Below are 15,974 nucleotides of genomic sequence, written 5' to 3'. Positions count from 1 at the left end.
TCATAAAGCCTTTCTACTCTCTACCTCTACCCTCTGACTGCTTCCACCAGGATTGGTTTTAATCCAAAGAGACAGCTCATTTTGGATCCCATGTGATCTATCTTTTCAGACTAATTGCCATGGCGAACGCAGCAACTTTCCCACTACCGATATCAGGCTCCCCAGATAGTAAGTAGTTCTTTTTGTTTTTGCTCCTCTTTTTAAATAACAGTTTAATATTTGCCAACTACCAGTCTTCTGGCAATTAATCATTTTCCGTAAATTCTTCCATAACTTCCCACGAGGCCTGATGATTCATGGTCAGGTCCTGGGGATTTGTCCAGCTTCAGGCACTCCAAGGCCTCCTCCCTGGTACTTGGTACATGGCCTGTTTGTGCCGTACAAAGATGGCCCTATTGATCTTTAATGGGACAAAAATCACCCCTTAAGCACCCTTATTCAGAATTTCTTGGGATTTTCCATTTTCCTGCTCCATCTCAGGTCTTTTAGTCTTTCTGAATTCCCACATTAATCTCATTGAGTGATTGGCTTGATCCAGACTGCTTAAATCTGATGTATACCTCTCCCTTTTTCCTGTCTAGAATCTCAATATCTCTCAACGAAGGAAATGAAAAAGAGTTGAATGCATAGTTCTAGAACAGTGTAAAAGACATTTCAATTCATGGAGAATTGGAACCACTGTCAAAATGGATCAGTTCTGTTGGATTAGGATTAATTCTGACTTTTTTTCATTTGTCCTTTTCATCCCTCCCCTATTTCTCTACAACTTAATATATTTTCTCTCCTTATTCTGCTGAAGGGACTTCAAACTGAAATGTTAACTAGATTTCTCTTTGCACAGAAGCTGCTTTTCCTTAATGTCTCCAACATTTCTTGTATTCAGATTTCCAGCAGGTACAGTTTTAGTCCCTACTTTCATTCATAATTCCTGCTGAAAACAGCTTTCTGGGATATTAAATTGCTCTTGGTCTCCACCCAATTACAGAAATCGCCTCTTCTCTCCATTGCTGCACTCCCTTCCTACTAGTATAATAGTCGGGTTATTGGGACAAATTTTTTGAGTCAAATTGTGGGGGGGGTTCAATTTTTACATGGATCATACTTTTGACTGCGATCAGTGCCTACATTGTTCATGGTCTCAGGTGCTCAGATGGGTGAGGATCCGCGGTCAGGGCATCAGGAGTTCCAGAGGGCAGACAGCCGAGGCAAGGCTCCACAAATCAGGGCATCAGGAGCTCGGATGGGCAGGTGGTTGGGTCCAAAAATAAGGGTGGGGGGGGAGAGGGGTGTCGATTTTTACATGTCATCCAGAAAATACAATTTTTTGGCCAATAAAGTGGGGGGGGGGAGTTGACTATTACACAGTATAGACTGTTATACGAGTATATATGGTAATGTTAAACCAACTCATTTTATCACTTTTCCTAGTTCTCGTGGAAGGTCAGCAGCCCAAGAGCTAGTATTTCTCTCTGCAGATGCCTGGCCTGCTGTGAAATGCAGTATCTTAAAAGCAAACATTAAGTTCTGCTATCTGCCTTCCATGCATGAAGCATAGGTGAGAAGGGCCAGTAATTGGCAAAATCATTTGTACACATTTTTTTTTAACTACAATGTACTTTATGTTTAGAAAGGTACTTTATGCTCTATCAGGAAAGCCAGAGTTGAACTTCAACCTTGTGGGACATTCACTCAACTGGGGATACTGTTCTCCAAATTGTTCCAGTAACCAGGCAAGATTTGCCCAAACAGCATGCCTCCACTCTCAAAGGAAATTCTTAGCTAAGCTTTAAAACCTTATTAACAGAGATTCTTACCTGCAGAAAAGATGACGTCTCGTAGAGCTGTTCCACAGTGCTGTCATTTATTACCAGGTTACCCGTGTATGCATATGTAATGATTATCTGAAGCGTTGGAGCATGTACATTCTGCAAATGAACATGTGTCTGCTTGCTTTCACTCAGCCCACTCATAAACATGGCCCTGAAGAAAGATCCAAGAGAATTCACTACCTTTCAGCATTAGATTACATGACAATTGCTGATCTAACAACATTTAAATTCTTTTTGCATCCTTTTGCAGTCACTTTTTGTTTTAATAAAATCTCAAAAACCATACAATTGAGAATTTTTTTAAAATCCCCAAACATAACTACATGGTTTAGGACACGCACACTAATAAACAATGACACAAGATACAATGCATTAAAAAAAACCTGCGAAAAAAAAAAATATATATATATATCGCCATTTAAGAGTGAAGAAGAAAGTTGTAGACTACAGAAAAATATAAAGCATACAAGAGTGCAGCACGAGAACAGGTCCTTTGGTCCAGGAGTCAGCACCAAACACAATGCTCATTAAACTGAAACTCTACTGCTGGCATATCCTTCTGTGCAGGGCATATTCACATATGGAAGCCTCTTAAAACACGACTATTGTATCTGCTTCTACTACTATGGCGCAGCCCATCCCACACACCAATCACCCTGTGTTTAAAAAAACCTTGCCCCTCCCTCCAGCTTAAACAATTATCCTCTGATATGTGAGATGCACCCTTGGATAAAGATTCTGACCATCTCCCCATAAACCCCTCTCAATTTTTGTATACTTTTATCAAGTCTCCCATTAGCCTCAGGCATTCCTGTGAAAGTCCAAATTAATTCAACATCGTGTTGCTCATCCCCTCTAATGCAGTGGTTCTCAACCCTTTTCTTTCCACTCACATACCACTTTAAGTAATCCTTATGCCATAAGTGCTTTATGATTAGTAAGGGATTGTAAAAGGTGGGAAGAAGGATTATGTAGGAATGTGCCCGCGCGTGGGAAACCCACTTTTGTTATGCGGATCATTGTATCAGTAAAGGGGAAACAGAGGGAATGCAAACTGTATAAAAGTTGGGCTTGAGCCCACAATAAAGCAGAGCTATACCTAACTACACTCATGCGTGTATTTCTTCACGTAGCGTGCAGCTACAATTGGTGACTCTGACAGTTTAGATGGTATCTAAACCCAACGATGAACAAGTGGGCAGTAGTTCACATAGTCGCTCTCAAGCTGCCAACCTTATGGACAAATCAACCATGCATATGGTTTGACCAGCCTGAGGCATTGTTTCAGATCCGGCAGATCACAGCAGAGTCCACCCAGGTCACTAATGTCATCCAAGAACCCCCGTCAGAAAGTGCCTACACCGCCTTCAAGGACTTGCTAGTCTTGACCTTCAGGCTTTAAGAGTGCAAGAGAGGGGCATGTCTGCTCCACTTGGACGGGCTAGGGGACTGGCCGCCATCAGCTCTGATGGAACAAGATACTGGCCCTCCTTAGAAAGCATGAGCCCTGCATCATGTTTGAGCAGGCATTCCTGGAGCAACTGTCTGAGGACGTCCATCTGCTCCTAGCAGACGGCAACTTCAGCAACCCCCGGAAACAAAAAAAGTCTGCCTGGCATTCGTGGGGCTTATTGGCAAACCCCACAGCCAGACCCGCAGAACAGCAGCCCCACAGAGGAAGTGACGGCTGGCCAACAAAATAGCCTCTTGTACATGCGGTACTGACAGTATGGACGGCGATTCCTCGTAGACACTCCGGCAGAGGTCGGCATCCTGCCCCCATTGGAACAGGACATCAGGAGCAGGCAAGTGGGCCCCACGCAACAACACAATCAGGACCTATGGCACATGTAAAGTCCAACTGCAGTTGGGAGGCAACCTCTTCTCATGGGTGTTCATGTTGCCCTCAGTGGAACAGCTGCTCCTCGGGGCAGACTTCCTGCACGCCCACAGCCTGCTCGTGGACCTCAAGGGTCAGAAACTTGTCCATGCAAAGACATTCCAGACCTTCCCCCTCAAGGACGTCAAGCTTCCAGTACACCTAGACTCTGTGCAGTGATCCATGGACAAGTACACCAAGGTCCTGGCTGAGTTCCCGGCCGTGCTCACCCCCCCCATTCATTCACCACGGCGATACCCCGGCACGGAGTACAACATCACATCCTCACCCAAGGTCTTCCACTCCAAGCACGAGAAAGATGTCTTCCTCCGGAGAAGCTCCAGCTGGCGAAAGAGGAATTCAAGAAACTGGAGAGCGGAGTGTCAATAAAGGGGGAAAATTGCGGGAACGCAAGCTGTATAAAAGTAGGGCTTGAGCCCACAATAAAGCAGAGCTATACCTAACTACACTCATGTGTGTCTTTCTTCGCGTAGCTCACGGCTACTATCTAAATATTCTACTTAAGATACCATAGATCCTTGATAGTACCATCACCCTGTGCCATAACTACACTGAAAGATCTGTCATCATGGATTAGTGACAGAAACAGGAGGCCATATAGTTAATATTCACTGTCATTCAATGATAATAGGATTCACCTTTTACTTTGATGCTACTTTCTGGCATTAAACCCATATTCCTGCAACTCCCTTCATTTCTAATACATGAACAACACAAATACTGCACATCACACCAAACAATGCAAGTGTTGTTAAATGTTTCATCATAAAAAATTCAAATCACAATTATTGAAGGAAAAGGAGAAGCTGGGCAACAGGAGGATTTCTTATCAATGCCCAACTGTGAGTATTTCAAGCATCTCCTAACATACTAACATTTAAGAGTTTAAAAATAAGGTCCTGGAGGAATGAGCCAAGCAGCATCAGCAGAGACAAAGGAAGAGTGGACACTTCACTTTGATACTCTACACCAAGACAGCGTGTAGAGAGAAGATAGGCTGTATCAAGGGGAGGATCAGGTAAAGATTAATAGATAGGTGAAACCAGGTGAAGTGAAGAATGACGGTGATAAGTGGGGAGAGGAGATAAGGAGGGTAAGCCAGGGGAGAAACTACTCTGGACCTGTACCTTGAAATTTATGTTCATCAACCCCAAATGCTCACTATCAAATACTTCAAATGTTTACTTCGCTTCATTCATTAAGATCAGATCCATAGTGCTTCTTTTGTAGTCAGACGTGTACTGACTCAAAACATTATCCTAGATGCAAAAAAATTCAGTCCCCTCCATATCCTTCATATTAAGGCAATCCTCCACAAATCCCCTACAATTATAAACCTTTCACTCTTGCATCTAAGGTTTGCCATCACATCTACTGTTATATTGTCTAACGAGTATTAAGAGACCTCAGCATATTCCCTAAGTGATTGTCCTTTTTTTAAAAAAAAAAAAAATCGCAGAACTATACCATGTGGACTTATTTTAAAAGCCCCCCCCCCTCAAGTTATCGTGCTCTCATGACGGATGTAATGGTCTCAATAACTGCTATTGTAATGCACCTCTACCATGGATGCTTCTGTGAGCTGGAACATTGAGCCACCCCTTCTTTCAAACTCTCTAATTTTGAGATTTTGCACTTTTGGATGTCAAATGAGGAAAGTAGACTGTAAATTGCAGATATTCAGGGAGCTCTGATGTACAGAAGGATCATAGGTGCAAGTTCATAGCTCCTTGAAAGTAGCAACACAAGCAGAGAGGGTGGTAAAGAAGGCATATAACATACTTGCCTTTTTATTGGTCAGAGCAATAAGTACAAATAATGAGAAGTCATGTTTGAGCTGTACAAAACTTGATAAGACCACATTTGCAGTAGTGCGCAGTTCCGGTTGCCAATTGCAGGAAGTACGTGGAGAGTTTGGAGAAGGCGCTAAAGAATTTACCAAGATGTTGCCTGGATTAGTTTGGTTTTGGCTACAAGGAGAGATTGGACAAACTTCGATTGTTTCCCCTGGAGCACCAAAGGCTGTGGGGAGACAAGGATAGAATATACCAAATTATGAGCCTTTTTTCCAAGGATGGAAATGCTAAATATGGCAAGGCATGGATTAAGGCGAAAGGGGGAATTTAAAGGTAATTTACAAAGTTGTTTTGTTACAGAGTGTGGTGGATGGCCGGAACACTACCAAAGGAGGTGGTGAAATCAAATATAACAGTAACACTTAAGAAGCATTTTGATAACCTATAAACAAGGTGCAAGGAGATGAGATCAATTTTTATTGGCATCAGGTCACCACGGATATTGTGGGTGAAGGGCCTATTTATTACATTATTCCAATATGTTGATTAATGCTCTGTTCATCTGCTTTATCAGTCATGATTCTTTCATTGAAATAGATGGGATTTAGTATTTCAATCTTCCCAAGAACCTTCAATCTCATTTCTGCTCTTATCTTTTGGACTGATATTTTTTTTTTTAGTTCTATATTTGATTGAACCTACCTACTCAAATCTACAGCTACTCTGTTGGCAACACTTCTCTGTCAATTTAATTTAAATCCACCTTGAAAGATAAGCAAACTTCTCTGCAATAATGCTGAATCTATTCTGTTTCAGCTATTTGTTACAAATCCCATCTTCCCCAAAAATAGTCTTAATGATCCAAAAATTTAAAACCTTCCTTCCTGTACAACACTTTTAATCACAAGGCCCTTTTAGGTGGACCCTCCGCCTTGAGGGCGGCGGCAGGAGCGGATCTCAACTTGCAGACTCACCTTTCAGGTGGAAATCCTAAAAGGCTGCTTGCAGCATTGCCTGGTCCACCTGAAAGTGCTTATTCACATCCAGAGGTGCCTTGTAGCGCCTCTGGATCTGTTGGAGGCAGGGTGACTGGTGCCGCAGCGCAACCCGTCATAAATATGTGACGTAGCAATGACGGTCTTCCCAACCCATAATCCCCCATGCAGGTAGAACCACTCTGTGTTTCCCACTGTTCCAGCTGCATGGGGGATTATGGGTAGGGAAGACCACCATTGCTATGTCGCATTTTGAGCTAGAGAGCGGCCAGCCAGGCTGTGACAGCCTGCATCTACTTCCCCTCTGCAGTGGTGCTGAGGGGGGGGGCTCTTGACAGGCAGCGGGGAGTTGGGCCACCAGCTGATAGTCATCAGCCCGCCCCCAGGCAGCCTCTTATAGTGGCTGCACATTCAGGTGCCTCAGAGGAGCCCAGCGCACCACTGATTATACCTCTCTGAGGACGGTGGCGTTGGCGCCTCAGAGGCGCTTCTGCTGCATTCAGGTGAGTATGTCTTTAGCGCAAGGGGGGGGGGCGGAGATTATGCAGCTTTATACTGGGGTGTTCAGGCCACTTGAAAGGGCCTACTCATTCATCTCTCTGATCCTCCAATTCATACAGGACAAACAGGGTGACCCAATCTTTAATTTATGACCTGCTCTCTATCACATATGTACCAAGTAGTAGTCTTAAGTCAAACAAACTTTTCTGCTCATGTCCCAAACTTGATTCAGAGCCTGGATGTTAAAGGGTAATCAAATTAAATCTGATCTGCAGCATCAGTGTTCAATAAAATCTTGGTCACGCAACTATTAAGTATTAGGGTTTTGCTGGATCTCATTCATACAAATCACAGAGAGTGTGTCTATTGTCCAAGTGGTTTGCCAAAAACCTAATCTATGTATATTGCAAGGTAAAATTTGAGCCTAGCTACACATTCCTGCCCTGAAGTTGCATATTATGGAAAGGGTGAAAAAAATCTTGGTCAGCTCAGGTCTCACAAACTACTTTTAAACCCTAATATACATCTTCATCATGCAACTTTTCAGCAATAGCTTACTTCAACCATTTAAGAAATAGAAAATAAAATATCTTCAATTTACCTAAAATAGGAACTACATGTAGCAAGAACCATCTTATGGCACGGGAATTCAGTGCTTTCCGCAATTAGAACAATGTCGGTCAATAGCTGCTGATCATAGAAACACTTAAGCTGCTCCAACAATGATACAGCATATTCGGTATTGATCTGCTTCTCTTCCTTATTGGACATGATTGCATTCCATTAATGAAAAGCTCCAGCTAATTTCATAAGAGCTCTGAAACACAGCTTGACAAAGTTATTTTTTATAAGAAGAAACAACAAGCAGATTTTAAATATTACTGATGTAAGCTGCAAAATGACTATGAGACTTAGGACAAGTAATTTTCCAGATGTTGAAACTGGGTCATGTCATAAAATCACATCAAATTCTGTATTCCAGATGTTTATGGTGAGCTGCAGCATTTCCGTTGAGGCAAATTGCATCACGAATAATTTTGAGGTAGCATATATTGAGTACACAGACATCCAAGTGTATCCAACAGTATCAGTACCTAGAAGACAAAGATTAGAAACAATTATATAACTTGATATACGACATGACCATGTAATTAAAAGAAAAAATCAGATCCTTATCCAATTTATGCACAAGTTCTGGAATAAAGAGGCCAGAGATACTCAAATATTTAAAATAAGTGATTTGTTTCTAAGTAACAGTGGTCCTTGAAACTCAGACTCGTTTATAAATTGAAAAACTACTCTACTAGTGTTCCATATAGTAGAGCTGCTGCCTCAACTCTCGCAACCCAGATTCAATCTTGATCTCTGGTGTTGTCTGAAGTTTGCACATTCTCCCTGTGATTACATTGCATTCCCTTCACATCCAAAGACGTGCACGTTGATTGGTCTAGAACCATTATAAATTATCCATATTACACAATGGAGTGCATAATTTGGGGAGGAAGATAATGGAAGGTATGCAGAGAATTTTATAAAAAATTGGATTAGTGCAAATGGTTGCTTAATTGTCATACATTATTTTGCCATCACTCAAGTTACATTATTGAATCAGTTACAATAATTTGAAATTTTATCAAAGGATATATTTTTAAACATTCATTTCACACCTGTGAAAAACTGACAAGTTCTTAGTAAGCAAACAATTCAATTATTGTAAAACTATTGCAGAAACTGAATGAAATTCTTATTAATGATTCCTAAACTTAAATTACATTCTTTAATTGTCAAATATGGTCAATGGATGGGTATTCTTATTTTTAACAATTTTTTTTGCATATTAAGAACCATCATCCATTTGGAATAATTTTACTTCAGTGGAGAGCCAATCTTGCTTTTCATTCTTGAAAATGTACGAGATGGTCAATGCTAATTCAAAAGTGAAACCTCCTAAGACATAAAAAGGAGGCAGCCATTTGATTCTTCAAGCTGGTTCTGCCTTTCATCAAGATCATGGCTGAGCTATTTTTCAACATTATCCCCAGATCATTTTAACCATGAAAATCAAGTTAAGAGCATTTAGGGGTATCCCTCTGTGGTGAATGTCTGCTAAGCTGCCTGTCTCCCCTCTGGCGAGCCTTGCTGTACTAACATTGGCTGTGCATTATCTCTAGTATTAAGGACACTCCCCTTGGGTAGAACTGTGTCTGCACCCATTGTCTTTCATTATTGTACCGTTAGTTTCTGCTAATAAAAGCCACGATTATTGTTTGACCACATCGATTTTGTCTACTTCATCAACTGGCACTTCACCCTCATGCTGTTAAGGTTGCCATACCAATATGCTTAACCCAAAAAAATTTTTAAAATTGATGTTGGAAACCTTATATGAAACCAATAAAAACTGTTGGAAACAACCAGATCAAGCCACATCTGTAGAAAGAGAAAGAGCTGATGTTTTAGGTTAAAGATCGTTTACATTGGATCACTACTTGCACAGAAACAGTATAGAAGCAGAACACTGTAAAGTCTATTTTCTATTCAAACCTTAGTTTCTATTCCCAAACATAAGGGACTACTACCAGAGCAGAAAAATTCCTCCGGCTCAAATTTGGGGAGACCAAGATCATAATTTTGATCAATTTTACAAGCCACCAAGTTCTCACAAGCACCTTATTTTTGAGGATCACTTCTGTGAATGCTGTGTAACAATGACAATTTCCTGTTCTTTCCCATAAAATCTGGAATCCAGGATAGTCCTAACAAAGGTTGAGCATATATTTCAGACAGTAAGAAATTACCAAAAAATATTCCTTCATTTTGGACCAAGACTAATGTAAGGGTTCCATTATTGTCATACAAAATACATTTAGAATGCAACATACTTGAAATTCTTTAATAGTTAGAACCACAGAACATTTCAGCACAGAAAACAGGTCCTTCGTCCCTTCCAGTCAGTGCCTAATCCCACTGACATGCATCCATTCCATATTCCTCCATACCCCTCCCATCCATGTCACGTACCTGTCCAAATGTTTTTAAATGTTAAAATTTAGCTTGCATTCACCTCTTCAGCGGCAGCTTAATTAAGATTTTAAATATATTTTTAATATTCTGTATTCAAAGTATTAGACTGTAGTTTTGCCTGAAGGCCAACAAAGGAACTTGGTCTGCTATTTTTCTCTCAGATTATGGCCCAAATTGGAGCCTTGCAGACTGATAGCCTGAATTACTTATGGAGGCAACTCATGTGAAGGGGCCTGAGGTGGGGGGGGCTGATTACCTAGTAAATCATAGCACAGAAAAACAGGTCCACTTGACCCTTCTGGTCGGTGCCGACCAATAAAACTAGCTAGTCCCACTGACATGCTCTCATTCCATAACCCTCCTATCCATTTATTTATCCAATTTATTTTTAAAATTCAAGACTGAATCTGCATTCACCACATCAGATGGCAGCTCATTCCACACTCCTACCACTCTGAGTGAAAAACTTCACCCTGATGTTCCCCTTATACCTACCTCCCTTTTCAGACTAAATCTATGACCTCTCGTATTTATGTCCCCCAATCTAAGTGGAAACATCCTACTCACATCTTCTGTCTATATCCCTCATAATCTTATAAACCTCTATCAAGTCTTCCCTCATCCTTCTTCATTCCAAGGAGTATAGACCTAATCTGTTTAATCTTTCCCTGTAACATCTTAGTAAATCTTCTCTGCACTCTTTCAATCTTAATGATAACTTTCCTGCTGCTGGGTGATCAGACTGCATATAATATTCCAGGTGTGGTCTCACCAATGACTTGAATAACTTCAACATTACATTCCAACTTCCATACTCAATACTTTGATTTATAAGATGCCAAATGCTTTCTTTAAAACCTGTCCACATGCAATGCCACCTTCAGAGAACAATGTATAAGTATTCCCAGATCTCTTTGCTCCTCCACACTCCTCAATGGCCTACCATTTACAGTGTATGTCCTACCCGATTCGTTCTTCCAAAGTGCAACACCTCACGCTTATCTGCATTAAATTCCATCAGCCATTTACTGGCCCAATTTCCCAGCTGGTCCAGATCCCTCTGTAAGCTTTGAAAATCTTCTCGCAGCCACTACGCCTCCTATTTTTGTGTCATCAGCAATCTTGCTGATTCAATTCACCACGTTATCATCTAGGTCATTTATATAGATAACAATGGTCCCAACACAGATCCCTGAGGCACTCCACTTGACACAGACCTCCAGTCTGAGAAGCAACCATCCACTACCACTCTGTTTTCTTCCACCAAACCAATTTTGAATCCAATTTGCAACCTCTCTCTCTCTCTCTCTCTCTCTGAGAAAAACCACATGACCTTCTTAGAACAGCAAACTGCACTCAGACTGCGGCACCGGACCTAATCGTTCATCTGTTGCTTTCCAAAACAATAATCCATTACTCCACAGCATGTCCTATTAACACATACTTGTGAAGTCTTTATAGGCATCCTTCAAAGTTTTTGCAAAGGCACCAGGAGGCTGGACTGTCTGGCTTGAGCAGAGCTCAGGCATTTTAAATGAGATGTTTTGAAATGTTTGTATGTGACCTACATTTAAAAAAAACCTGCCTCAATTTATCTCATTTTAAATCTATATACAATATAAAATATACCACAATCCATCACATATGTGAGACCATTTCTTTCCTGAACAACCCTGTCTTTATATGCAGTCCTTACTTAACTCTCATCGTCCTCCACCTTATTATCTGCTCTACACTCAGGTTCCCCTCCCCCTGAAAATCCAGTTTAAACCACCCCCCCCACCCCAAAGCAACACTAGCAAAAAACCCCTCCAGTTCAGGTGCAAACCATCCCGCTGGAACAGGTCCCACCTTCCCTGGAAGAGAGCCCAATTATCCAGAAGCCTGAATCCTCCCCCCTGCACCATCTTTTTAGCAATGTTCAGATGGATTATCTTTATATGTTTCTTGCCTCACTAGCAAGTGGCACAGGTAACAATTCTGAGATTGCAACTCTGGAGGTCCTCTCCTTCAACTTTGCTCCTCCTCCAGGGTATGGCCACAGATAGCAATGTTATCAAGGTAGGAGAAGATAGCCTTCAACCCATACTCATTGACTATTCAGTCCATCTGCCTCTGGAAGACAGAAACCCCATTAGTGATACCAAAAGGGTCCCGCCAAAATCGATAGAGACAACCATTAGTCTCAAATGCTGTATATGGACGATCCTCGGAACGGATTGGCAGCTGGTGATAAGCAACTTTCAGGTCAATGGTCGAATAGACCTGATACTGCACAATTTCATTCACCATGTCCAAAACTCGAGGGAGGGGTAAGCATTCAGGATGTGTACCAATTAATAGTTTGGCTGTGAAAAAACACACAAATGCTGGAGAAACTGAGCAGGTTAATCAGTGCCTTTATGTAGCAAAGGTGACAATGCCATCACCAACGTTTTTGGCTTGAACCCTTCATCAAGGTATAGTCTCTTTGGCTTGGCTTCGCAGACGAAGATTTATGGAGGGGTAAATGTCCACGTCAGCTGCAGGCTTGTTTGTGGCTAACAAGTCCGATGCGGGACAGGCAGACATGGTTGCAGGGGAAAATTGGTTGGTTGGGGTTGGGTTTTTCCTCCTTTGTCTTTTGTCAGTGAGGTGGGCTCTGCGGTCTTCTTCAAAGGAGGTTGCTGCCCGCCGAACTGTGAGGCGCCAAGATGCACAGTTTGAGGCGATATCAGCCCACTGGCGGTGGTCAATGTGGCAGGCACCAAGAGATTTCTTTAGGCAGTCCTTGTACCTCTTCTTTGGTGCACCTCTGTCTCTGTGACCAGTGGAGAGCTCGCCATATAACACGATCTTGGGAAGGCGATGGTCCTCCATTCTGGAGATGTTGGATCTTCAGCAGCGTGGATTCGATGCTGTCGGCCTCTGCCATCTCGAGTATTTCGATGCTAGGGATGAAGTCGCTCCAATGAATGTTGAGGATGGAGTGGAGACAACGCTGGTGGAAGCGTTCTAGGAGCCGTAGGTGATGCCGGTAAAGGGCCCATGATTCGGAGCCGAACAGGAGTGTGGGTATGACAACGGCTCTGTATACGCTTATCTTTGTGAGGTTTTTCAGTTGGTTGTTTTTCCAGACTCTTTTGTGTAGTCTTCCAAAGGCGCTATTTGCCTTGGCGAGTCTGTTGCCTATCTCGTTGTCGATCCTTGCATCCGATGAAATGGTGCAGCCGAGATAGGTAAACTAGTTGACTGTTTTGAGTTTTGTGAGCCCGATGGAGATGTGGGGGGGGCTGGTAGTCATGGTGGGGAGCTGGCTGATGGAGGACCTCAGTTTTCTTCAAGCTGACTTCCAGGCCAAACATTTTGGCAGTTTCCGCAAAACAGGACGTCAAGCGCTGAAGAGCTGGCTCTGAATGGGCAACTAAAGCAGCATCGTCTGCAAAGAGTAGTTCACGGACAAGTTTCTCTTGTGTCTTGGTGTGAGCTTGCGGGCGCCTCAGATTGAAGAGACTGCCATCCGTCTTCATTGAAGATTGAAAAGAGGATTGATGCGAGAGCGCAGCCTTGCTTCACGTCATTGTTAATGGAGGAGGGTTCAGCGAGCTCATTGCTGTATCTGACCCGACCTTGTTGGTTTTCGTGCAGTTGGATACCCATGTTGAGGAACTTTGGGGGGCATCCAAGGTGCTCTAGTATTTGCCAAAGCCCTTTCCTGCTCACGGTGTCGAAGGCTTTGGTGAGGTCAACAAAGGTGATGTAGAGTCCTTTGTTTTGTTCTCTGCACTTTTCTTGGAGCTATCTGAGGGCAAAGACCATGTCAGTCGTTCCTCTGTTTGCGCGAAAGCCGCACTGTGATTCTGGGAGAACATTCTCGGCGACACTAGGTATTATTCTATTTAGGAGAATCCTAGCGAAGATTTTGCCTGCAATGAAGAGCAGCGTGATTCCCCTGGAGTTTGAGCAGTCTGATTTCTCACCTTTGTTTTTGTACAGGGTGATGATGATGGCATCATGAAGGTATAGTGATGTCTGAACAAAAGGAGGAGGGTGTGGTGAGGGTGGGAGATGATAAGTGGAGAGTGGGGGGGTGGGGGAGAAACATCCCGGGGAGGGGGGAAGTCTAGGCCAGGTAGAGAGAGAAATGAACTGGAATAACTAGTTAAGTGGAGGGGGGGGGGGTGGGGTGGGGTGGGGAAAGGAAGAAAAAGCAAGCTGATTAGTGGAATGCAGTGAACTCAATGTTCATGCCCTGGGGCTGCCGAAACATTGGTGATGTATCTTCACCTTTGCTACATAAAGGCACTGTTTGACCTGCAAAGTTTCTCCAGCATTTGTGTGTTTTTCACTTAAACACGGTAGTCAATTACAAGCCTGGACTTGTTTTCCCTTTTTACCACTATGACTTGCGCTCTCCACAGGCTAGTGCTAGGTTCGATGATACCTTCATTGAGTAGACATGGTGTCTCAGACTTTGAAATACCAATGTGATGTGCTGTACCTCCTGTTCTTGGTAGCAATATGTTTGCAGTCTGGGGACTGATTCGGGAAGAAGGTGGTGGGGGGGGGGGGGGGGAGGGCGATATTCAGTGTGGAGAGGCTGCACATGGGTTCTGATTTTAGAGGCCCTCCATTCTGAACCATTATAGGGGAGAGGGATCAGAATACTCCAGGGTCACACTTTTAAGGTGTCACAGGAAGTCCAAACCCAACAGCACTGAAGCACAAATTCATTAAGTACATACAGGTTTATTTCACAAAATCACCCCCCCCCCCCCCCACCAAATGAGAAATGTACTAATACAATGCTGTTGAATACACATAGAGTGCGACTGAGACACAAGGAATATGAGATAATTGGAAGGATACACCTTTAGGTTGTATTCTTGTACAGTCTGTGAGTCTATGAAACTTTCAGTAGAACCTGTGTCGATTAGGCATTGAGTGTCCGTTTACCTTAACAGTCACTATGGAGTTGCTAAATTGGTGAGGTCTGTCCTGATCTAGAACCATTGAGGTTAAGACTCCAGAGACTCCGTACTCCTCACTCAAGTGGCCCCCACCATCCTGGGTTGCCCGCAATTAAGATGTCGTCGACCTCGTGGCACAACAAGATGGCCGCTCTCCTTCCTTCTATGACAATGATGGCACAGACTTTGAATTTGTGTCGCTGCAAGATGGCCACCGAGCCTTTTTGCACTGTTTTCTCACAGCCACCCTCCTTCAGCATGTAGCGCAGCAAGTGGGTTCAGGCAAATTCGAGGCAAACAGCTTGGGGCAGTAATCGGATCCGGGAGTGATGCAGGCCATGGGCTTCCCCTCACATGGCAAACCCTCACCCAGTGTCCTTTCTTTCCACAGCTGGAGCAAACTGAGTCTTTAGCCGGGCAATGAGATTGGGATACTCGCTCTTGCTGCAGAAAAAGCACTCCCTAGTGCAGGAGCGCTCCCTAGCATGGGAAGCATCAGCCGGTGGTCCTTGGAGGGAGTCATCTGGTGAGCGAGCTCGCTAGCTTCAAGGTCATTGTTCTCAAGCTTGGCCTGTTCCAGCAACAGGTTTAATACTCATTCAAGATAAATACTCCACAATTTCCAGATTTTCTGTATTTTTTTTCTTCAGAAGACATATTAAGACATGTTAAAATATTGTTATTCTCCAATATAATTTATTCTCTCCCAGGCTGAGGGATTTGTTTTAACATTGACTATTTTCTTTTGACATATCTGCAGAAACACTTTTTTTTTAAAAAAATACCTCTCATAGAATAGTCTTGGCTTTTTCCTATAACTGCATTAGCCTTCCTTCAATTAATTCCAAAATGTACTCAATCTTCAAGGACATGTTTTCTTTGCAGCATTACACATCTTTTCCTTTGTCCTATCACTACCAATAACTTTTCTCAATACCCATAGTTAAATTAAATTTGAAGTTGGACATTTTGCCTTAAAG

General features: G+C 42.8%; 1 protein-coding gene across 3 annotated transcripts in view; it reads right to left on the bottom strand.

Moving 5' to 3' along the window:
* The window catches only part of kbtbd2 (kelch repeat and BTB (POZ) domain containing 2), a 66,705-nt gene that overhangs the window by 5,177 nt on the left and 45,554 nt on the right, over positions 1–15,974 (bottom strand). For 2 of the 3 annotated variants that reach the window (XM_069921074.1, XM_069921073.1), the window contains 2 exons: positions 7,623–8,115; positions 1,815–1,980 (listed from right to left, as the gene is read on the bottom strand). In XM_069921074.1, coding sequence (XP_069777175.1) covers positions 1,815–1,980; positions 7,623–7,792 — 336 coding nt within the window. In that variant the 5' untranslated portion in view covers positions 7,793–8,115. The remainder of the gene's footprint in view (positions 1–1,814; positions 1,981–7,622; positions 8,116–15,974) is intronic. The other variant, XM_069921075.1, reaches the window with a different exon arrangement.

Source organism: Narcine bancroftii, chromosome 2, assembly GCF_036971445.1.
Source record: "Narcine bancroftii isolate sNarBan1 chromosome 2, sNarBan1.hap1, whole genome shotgun sequence".
Classification (NCBI taxonomy): domain Eukaryota; kingdom Metazoa; phylum Chordata; class Chondrichthyes; order Torpediniformes; family Narcinidae; genus Narcine; species Narcine bancroftii.
This window is presented reverse-complemented; position numbering and strand designations above follow the sequence as displayed.